General features: G+C 45.8%; 1 protein-coding gene across 1 annotated transcript in view; it reads left to right on the forward strand.

Annotated features, from left to right (window-relative positions):
• The first annotated feature begins 1,577 nt into the window (after nucleotides 1-1,577).
• Nucleotides 1,578-9,639, forward strand: part of CWH43 (cell wall biogenesis 43 C-terminal homolog) — a 42,659-nt gene continuing 34,597 nt past the window's right edge. Inside the window, exons 1-4 of the mRNA XM_023745484.1 lie at nucleotides 1,578-1,769; nucleotides 3,920-4,040; nucleotides 5,125-5,279; nucleotides 8,327-8,528. Coding sequence (XP_023601252.1) covers nucleotides 1,616-1,769; nucleotides 3,920-4,040; nucleotides 5,125-5,279; nucleotides 8,327-8,528 — 632 coding nt within the window. The 5' untranslated portion in view covers nucleotides 1,578-1,615. The remainder of the gene's footprint in view (nucleotides 1,770-3,919; nucleotides 4,041-5,124; nucleotides 5,280-8,326; nucleotides 8,529-9,639) is intronic.

Here is a 9,639-nt window from a genome sequence, read left to right on the forward strand (position 1 = left end):
CCCCGATCGAGGTTCCGAGGCCGAGGATTCGGCGAGGCGCCTGCGGGACCCGTGCCTCCGGGTTCCCACGCCAGCGTGGGGTCGCCCCCGAGGGCGCGCGCGTTCTCCGCGTGTCGGCCTTGGACTCGCGCGGCCGGGTACCGCCCGCTCCACGGAGCTGCCCTCCTCCCCACCCGAGACCTTTAGGTTTAACTTAGAAAAAGCCAGAAGAAAAGGGGCACCGTGTCCTCCGGCGGCCGTGGGCGAGCACACAGGCAGGAGCTGCTGCTGCTGGTGTGGGCGCGCACGGGTGGCCTCGGGGGCGGAGGCTGCACGTTTGGGCGTTTGGCGAAAAGCATAGGACTCGGGTCCCATGAGCTCGCTTAGTAGCTTCACAGAAAAATCCCACGAACAATTACCGGTGTAATTCTGTTGGCGTGGAATGAATCAGAGTTCCTAGACAAACGTTGGGAGACGGCTGGGATCTCGCAGTTCGACATGAAACAGGCTTTCCTCTGGCCCGGGAGGGGCGCCTGGCTGAGAACTTGGTTTTCTGGGAGCCGGTAGTGCTCAGAGGGCCCATGTTTCTGCCTCAGTCGGTATCTCATGAGTCAGGCCATGTAAAGCGACTGGCAGTAAGTACCTAGGTGCTAGGTACTCTTTGTACTTGATCTCATTTAAGCTGAACTCTAAGGTGGTTAAAAGTGCTATTTTGCTGATTAAGAAAAGGAGGCAGAGCCAGGCCGGTGTGCTAAGTGGTTAGCGTCAACCCATGAACCAAAAGGTCACTGTCAGGACACGTGCCCGGGCTGGGGGGCTCCATCCCCTGTAGGGGGAGTGCAGGAGGCCGGCCATCGATGATGTTTCTGTCTCATCCATGTTTCTATCTATCCCTCTCCCTTCCTCTCTCTCTAAAAATCATTAAAATCATATTTTTAAAAAATTTTAAAAAGAAAAGAAAAGGAAGCTGAGAAGTAACTTGGAAGAAAGTTAGTACACTTGGTCATTAGAAAGCTATGTTTGGAGCTAGACTGTGTGGGTTTAAGTTTATTCTGCCTTTGCTGCTTTTGTGACTTGAGACAATTACTTAACTTTCCGAGTCTCAGGAAACTTGTTTTGCATTTGTAAGAGAAGAGTAGAAATAATGTCAACCTCAGAGGACATGGGTTGTGTGAGGAATAAGAGAGATGATGTGTGTAAATCCTTAGCACAGAGCCTAGCACAAGGTAAGCATCATTGTTGTAGATTCACAGTCGTTGGCAGAAATGAAACTGACTTCAGCTCTGGGTATTCCACTGCCGCATGCTGTTTCCTGAGGGTTGGGTTTAAAACAGTCTACGCGCAAGAACATGTTGACTAACCGACCTGCCTATCCATGTAGTGCTCGTTTCTCTTGTCGGTTTTCATATTTCTCATTCTGAAAGGCAACTTAGGTAAGGAAATGTCAATCAAGGTCCTGACAGGAAACCCACTTCAACCCGGATGTTCCAAATGAAGAGACTTTAATACCGGGAGGACCTAGTGGAGGGGCGGGGTTACTGTTTGAAACCATGACAAAGTTACGCTTGGTCTTTCTCTGAAAAACCTTTTTCTTCTAGGATACGTTACTTGGTCTCTCTGGCATGACCTGCCTCCGATGATTTATTACTTTCCCCTGCAAACACTGGAGCTCACCGGGCTGGAAGTTTTTGGCGTAGCTTTTCTCTCTCCGCTATTCCTCATAGCTACACCTGTCTGGAAGCTGGTGCACAAGAAGTGGATGCTGGCCCTACTGCGGATCCTTGCTGTTGGTAATTATTTGAAAGTATTTCTTTACGTTTTATTTTTAGTTAAAAATCAAATGAAAATATGTAGACTGTTCTTTGAATGCTAAATGTTTGAATTAGAAAAAAGAGTTTTCTTTCTCTTACTACTACCTCAAGAGTTTTAGTAAAATTGGAAGAGTAGACAAAAAGCCCATGTATTTTACATTTCTAATTTTCCTATCAGATTGGAAAAGCTTAACTATCATGAAGGACAAAGGGAAAGAAACCGTGGTAAAGAGTTCAACTCTTGAATATATTGTATTCTTTCCCCCCCAAATATGACACAAAACTCAGAAACCATTAAAATTGTTAAAGGACACTGCATAAAAATATGAAAATTATGTGTGACCAAAACCATAGTAAGCAAAGTCAAACAACAACGTAGGAAAAATATTTGCAGTTCTTTTAGTCAAAGGGCTAATTTCCCTAATAGATGGTTTTTTCACAAATCGGTAATAAATAAAGGACCAACAACTCAATAGGAAAGTGGGCAAAGGCTACCATCAGTTTACTGGAAATGAAATATAATTGTTTATTTAAAAATTTACTAAGATGCGTAGAATACAAATTGTACTCACAATATACTTATGTATAGTTTTACCTATTGGGTTGGCAAAAAAATAAAGTCTGATAGCACCGTATTGTAAGGATGGGAAGCAGACACTCATTCACTGCCAGTGAGAATCTAATTTGGCAAACCTCTCTGCGAAGGCTAATTTAACAGTTTTGGTCAAAATTGCAAATGTGTACATACTCTTTCACCCAGCAATTCCACTTCCAGGAATATATCTAGTTCATACTTCTATTGATTTGGGTTATTTTTTAAAATATATTTTTATTGATTTCAGAGAGGAACGGAGAGGGAGAGAGAAATAGAAACATCAATGATGAGTGAGAATCATTGATCAGGCTGTCTCCTGCACACTCCTCCCCACCCCCCGGATTGAGCCTGTAACCTGAGCATGTGCCCTTGACTGGAATCGAACCTGGGACCCTTCAGTCCGCAGGCTGATGCTCTATCTACTGAGTCAAAACACCTTGGGCAATTTGGGTTATTTTTTACCTTAAAGATTTTGACCCATTAGAATGGCTATAAAAAGATAGATAATAACAAGTGTTGGCAAGAATGTGGAGAAATTGGATCAGTCACACATTGCTGGTGAATGTAAAATGGTGCTGCAGCTTTGGAAAGCAGTTTGTCAGTTCATAAAAATGTTATCCTGTGACTCATCACCTCCACTCCTGGTATTTACCTAAAAAAATGAAAACATATGTTCACACAAGACCTTGTACACAAATGTTCATAGCAGCATCTATATATATATAAGGCTAATATGCAAAGTATCCCCTCAGGAGTTCGGCTGGGAGACCGGAAGTTCGATCGCTCCCTATGACTTGCACTGACCACCAGGGGGTGGCATGGAATGAAGGAAGGCCCCAGCCAGCCCTAATCGCTGGCCAGACCTAGAGACCTTACTCATGCACTAATTTCGTGCACTGGGCCTCTAGTTATTTATAATAGCCCCAAAGTGGAAACAACCCAAGTGCTCATCTACTGATGAATGGATAAAAAAAATGCAGTACATCCGTGCAATGAAATATTATCCAGCCATGAAAAGGAATGATGTACTGATAACATTCTACATCATGGATGAATCTCGGAAACATTATGCTAAGTGAAAGAAGCCAGTCACAGAAGGCTACATATTTTATGATTCCCTTATATGAAATTTCCAAAATAGGAAAATTTATATGAGCAGGAAGTAGATGATTGCTAGGGGCTGGGAGTGGGGAAGAAGAAAAGGGAGCGATGGCTAACAGGTATGGATTTCTTCTTGGGGTGATGAAATATTCCAGAATTAGATAGTGGATAAACAAAATGCACTATTATTATAACACAACTTTGTGAATATATTAAAAAACCATGAAATTATACACTTTAACAGGGTAAATTTTACGGTATGAATTATATCTCAATAAAATTTTAAAAAGATTTATGCACACACACAATTTTCCATGAACTCTCTCTTCCTGTGTATAAAAATGGTATCAGACACAACAGTTATAAAATGCAGGGAATTGAGTACCAAGGTGTGGCTGCCAGAAATATTTAACTCTCTGTCATTTGTTTGTAGGCAGCATAGCCTCCTTCCAGGCTCCAAATGCCGAACTTCGGCTGGTGATCCTTGCGCTTGGTGTGTCTTCCTCACTGATAGTGCAAGCCGTGACGTGGTGGACAGGAAGTGGTTTGCAAAGGTATGGTTTGAATCCTGTGCACCTATCTATATATATAAAAGCCTAAGCGACTGTTACCACCGAACCACTGGAAGGACCGGAACCACCGGTTGACCAGTTGCTATGATGCTCACTGACCACCAGCTCAACGCAGGAGCTGCCCCCTGGTGGTCAGTGCACTCCCACAGCCAACCTCCTGCGGCCCCTCCCCCCTGCCAGCTGGGCCCCCCCCAATAGGCCCCGATTGGGGGGCCAGCCAGCCAACCTCCCGGGGTCCCTTCCCCTGGCCAGCCAGCCCCCAATAGGCCTTGGTCACCGGCCAGGCCGAGGGATCCCACCCATGCATGAATTTGTGCACGAATTGGTACACTGGGTCTCTAGTAGATAAATAAGTGTATCCCAGCTGGTGTGGCTCAGTGGTTGAATGTCATCTTATGTCTCAGTGGTTGAATGTCATCCTATGAACCAGGAGGTCAAGGTTTGATTCCTGGTCAGGGCGCATATCTGGGTTACAGGCTCGATCCCCAGTAGAGGGTGTGCAGAAGGCAGTCGATCAATGATTCTCTTTCATCATTGATGTTTCTTTCTCTCCCGCTCCCTTCCTTTCTCTGAAATCAATAAAAACATATTTTAAAAAGGAGAGGGACATCTGTAATACTTTCAACAATGAAGATAACTTTAAAAAATAAGTGTAGTGATCAGTTACCAAAGGGGAAGTTGAGACCAAGAGTTCCAGGTTATTGTATTTACCTTCCATCTTGCCTTGTAGCAGTCTCTCTCTCCACCCACACCCCCTTTTCACAAGATCAGGGTGTGAATACTGCCGTCAGTCTTAATAATGTTTTGAGAATGAAGGAATTTTGACAAGTTGCCTAGATAATGGGCTAGATAAAGGCTAAATCATGTATATTACCACAAATTACCAATCAGACTATTTCATATATTCATTCTATGAAAGTATGAAATTCCTGATGGATGCAGTGCATTGAAAGCACACAAAAAGTCATTAAAAACACGTTCAACAGTAAAGATAAATTATAAAAAGAAAGAAAGAAACAACCAGAGGCAGAAAACAAACAAACAAAAAATACTTTTGCACTTCCAGGTACCTCAGAATCTGGGGATTCATGTTGGGACATATTCTTCTTGTTGTTCTCCGCATATGGTACACTTCACTAAACCCAATCTGGAGTTATCAGATGTCTAACAGGGTGATACTAACGTTAAGTACCATAGCCACACTTGATCGCATTTCCACAGGTAAGTGTATGCTGGATTTATTCAGGGATATTCTCTCTTGCCTAGTTTATATTTCTGATCTAAATGTAACCTATCTTGGAAAGATTAAAATAGTCCTTCTGAACTATTTCTCTTTTTCAACTTTTTCTCCCTCTGACTATTCTTGGCGGGGGGAAGGGGTGTGAGGGATGTGGGAAGAGACTGGACAAAAAGCGGGTGACAATAAAACGCTGTCTCTGGCTTGTGTCACTGTGGAGAGGGAGAGTAGACCAGGCCCTGTGCTCCCAGCTGGCTTTCAGCCCATCTTCCTCCTCTTCCCCTCTGGACAGGGCTCTCCAGGGTGGTGTCCTTCATCCCCCCCTCTCTCTGACCCCAGGGTATCTCCTTCACAGTGGAGAGTTATTTGCGAGCTAGGGCTGTGGGAACCACCTGGGCTTTTATTTCTAGGAGTCCGTCTAAGATAATTAAACTCTAAATCTGAAACTTGAAAAGAAAGGAAATCTTGCATATTCATACCACCGTTCAAATCGCCTGTCTCTCTCTGGTGATAGACACATACCAAACTTGGATGCTTGCTTCATAGGCTAACTCAACACCCTTCTGAAAAGAAGGGAGAAGTGTTACCAGGTTCTAATTAATTTGCCCCTGGCTCTTTGTGTGACTCTCAATGACTCACTGTTCTTTTGTAAATACGAGGACAGATCTCACAGATCCATGGAAGTTTAGAGGATTTTGGCTCACCATGAACAAAGTGCTTGTGTAATTCCCCTTTGGCCCTGATTCTAGCATGGGCTGGGGGTAGTGAGACTAGAGGAACATCATGCAAGTAAATTGGTCAAGTGACAGTAATATTAGTTAGAACATTTAGAACTTGGTTTAGTGTCCTAATATGTGTTTTATCCTCTATAATAAAAGGCTAATATGCAAATTGACTGAACGACTGGTCGCTGTGATGTGCACTGACCAACAGGGGGCAGATGCTCAATGCAGGAGTTGCCCACTGGTGGTCAGTGCACTCCCACAGGGGGAGCGCTGCTCAGCCAGAAGCCGGGCTCATGGCTGGCAAGCTCAGCGGCAGTGGTGGGAGCCTCTCTTGCCTCCGTGGCAGCGATAAGGACCCCTCAGGGAATGTCCGACTGCAAGAGGGCACAGGTTGGGCTGAGGGACCCCCCAGCCCAGTGCACGAATATTGTGCACCGGGCCTCTAGTATTTTATAAAACACTAACATCTAAAGGTGGAAACTCAGGCAGCAAATTTTACAGGTACAGCTTGATAAGGATTTGAACGTTAGGGGATCCTTTACCTTTCCTGACTTGTGTTTTCTTCTTGCTACTGTTTTTAATTTGTGTGACCCAGTTGTTGGTCCCTTCCTGCTTTTCCCCCTGTGGTCACATTTACAAAACTCCAGACTCCTCACCAGCTTCCCCAGGATATCTGATCATACCAGGCATTTTTTGTAGTTTTATTACATATCTGCTGGGTCCAGAGGCAAGGTCACCCACCACATATAGCATATTGCTCGGCAAATTTAGCTTCGGGATCTCTCTTCTCCAAAGACTGTTTAGCCTCAGGCCTTGACCTCCCCTCTGCCTTCACCACCTCTCCCATCCCCAGAGCTTTCAGCTCTGCTCCTCCTTTCTCGGACTCCTTTGCTGGCAGAATGGCTTTCTTCTTGTGAAATCGGGGTGCTGGTCCCTAGGGCAGCCCCAAAGGAGGCCTTCTGTCCCGCAGAGAGCTTCTGCCCAACAGGCTCTCCTTTCCTACAAAGAAATTTCCTGCCAGCACTTTCTCCTTGTTACATGTTTGTGTGGTAAGTCATTTATGCAATGAGCTGAGACCTGTTCATTAAACAGTCCTGGCAGACAAACAATGGGTCCGTGCTGCCTGTCACTACTCGGAGACAGGGTTGAATCATATATGAGCGTTTATTCCAATATCGCTGCAGTATGGGAGAGCAGCAGGTCATCCACAGAAATCTGCTCTGCCCCCACCATAAGCCAGCGGCTTATATAGTAGAAGTACAAAGGCAAGTAGGCAAGTAGGCAAATGGGCAGTTTACAGACATGCAAAAGGACTGGTGTCTTCAAAGGGCTTAGTGATATGCAAGGGCTGGGGTTACATGGGGAAATAGTGGGCCAAATAGGCAGTTAACAGGTGAGCAGAGGGTTGGGGATCTTCAAAGGGCTGGCGATTCTGGTTTCTGGCTCTGGTTCTGCAACAAAGTCGTTAGTCTTTCCACGATAATAGGAAGCTCCAAGTGGGGAGGAAGGGCTGCACTTCCAGGTGAGCTCCCAGGTCCTGGATAGATGCCAGCCAGGTGGGAATGTGCCTTCTTTAATCAGAATAAAACGATCATGGTTAACAGAGCATGATTAATATTTCTTACAATTCTAGCTTGTTTCCCAACATTCTATTTCTACCCCTATCAGAAGTATAGTCTAGTGAAGTACGCAGGCACTGCAGCGCCAAAGTTCCCATCCCTGTTTCTCGTGACTAGCTGATCTTGGACAAGTCACTTGCCTCTCTAGGCTTCCGTTTTCAAAATTGTAAAATGAGGTTAGTGATCGAGCCAACTTTATAAAGTTGTTGTGAAGATTAAATGAGCTCACAAAGAGGGCTCAGATCAGGGCAGGGCGCAGAGTCACTGCTCAGTCGATGCACTCTGTTACTCCGGCTACAGGGGTTCAGATGAGAGTCCTGTTCTTTGGGGGAGAAGCAGCCTGGTGTCCTGGAAATATTCCACTCCTTTGTTCCCCGAACATACCATTCACTTCTTTCACTTCTCCTACATCTAGTTTTGCTCCTACTGTTAACGTCACATGAAGTAACTGACTCGGCATTTTCACTTGTCCAATTTCAAGATGCTTGGTTCTCCCTAAACCCTTCCTGAGCTGGCTTGCCTAAAACAAGCTCTCCCACCAGCTAGCGCTGCTTTGTATCACAGTCGCTTGTCTCATTCCCCCTCCTAATGGAAGCCAGGTACCATTTCTTACTCGCTAAAAGTCTGTTAAAGGTAGAGGGCACATTTCCATGTAACCAATCCTTTTCCATTATTTTTTTATTCTAGATGGCGACTGCAGTAAACCTGAGGGGAAAAAGACCAGCGAGGCAGCCAAAGGGATGGCCTCTAGGCCTCCCTGGTTGCTGGCAGGGGCTGCCTTTGGCAGTCTTGTGTTCCTCACCCACTGGATTTTTGGAGAAGTCTCTCTTGTTTCCAGATGGGCAGTGAGTGGGCATCCCCATCGAGGGCCAGACCCTAACCCATTTGGGTGAGTTTGGGTTTGTTATGGTTGAAGGAAGAAGTGCCTTCTTTGTTGAGCAGCTAGATCTGTGCTGGCCAGATATTTCCTACTCTATTTCCCTTGGACATTAGAAATGGTGCATGACATTACTGTGCTCTCTGGGGACGGAGGAGACAGAAGAGTATGGGCCAATACTGAAGGATTGCTGCGAGGTGAATGAGGGAGGGTTGAAGGCTGTGCACAGCTAAGCAAGAGGTTCTGGGAGCTCCTGCACGGGCATCCTGAAACTCTGAGGAATCCCCGCACAGAAGACCATGCTCAGTGGCAGGGAAGGCATGGCACTCCCTGGCCATTTTCTCCAGAAACCTCCCCCACTTTCCCCATTACATTTGGTAGGATGAGACCAGAGTGCCCTGATGAGGGACTGGGTTGGCAGCCTGGGTGTAGGTCTTGATTCTCTGCAAAGGACGAAAGCCCTGGGAGATCTCTGCATCCTCTGTACTTTGGAACCTGCAGCAACCCTGGGGCACCCCGGAGTCAGCAGTCCTGAGTTTAAATGTTGGTCCATGTGCTCGGTCCTCATTATTCTCTCTCTACTCTTCCTGGAACCTCCTGCCTCCTGCAGCGAAGTCCATCCATTCATGTGAAAAGATTGGAGGGACCTTTAAAACATCTGTCTCAGATATGTTTTCTCTTAAAGTGCTGAAATTCCCATATTTGGATACATGTACAGATGTCTCAAGCTCAGCATCTGGGCACATCCCACAGATGTCTCAAGCTCAGCATGTCCACATCTGGACTCAGCAGCTCCCAGTCCCCAAACATGCTCTTCCTCCTCCATGCCTTGGTTCACTCTGCCAAGTCATCCTGCGATTCTGAGTCTTCTTCATTTTCTGAATCTAATTGGGCGTTATGTTCGGTCAGTTCTACTGCTTCTCTGAAAGAATCTATACCTTCTTCCCTGTCTGCAACCACATCTGCCTCAGCGGAGTCCTCACCATCTTTCACCCAGGCCATGCTATTGTCTTCTAATGGTCTCTCTCTGGTGCGGCTTTCTCCACACTGCCCCAGAGTGAGCTCTCTAAAATGCAAATCTGACTCCATCCCTCCCTTGCTTGAAACCTTCCAGGTCTTCTTC

The sequence above is a fragment of the Myotis lucifugus genome, unplaced genomic scaffold (genome assembly GCF_000147115.1).
Source record: "Myotis lucifugus unplaced genomic scaffold, Myoluc2.0 scaffold_549, whole genome shotgun sequence".
Taxonomy (NCBI): domain Eukaryota; kingdom Metazoa; phylum Chordata; class Mammalia; order Chiroptera; family Vespertilionidae; genus Myotis; species Myotis lucifugus.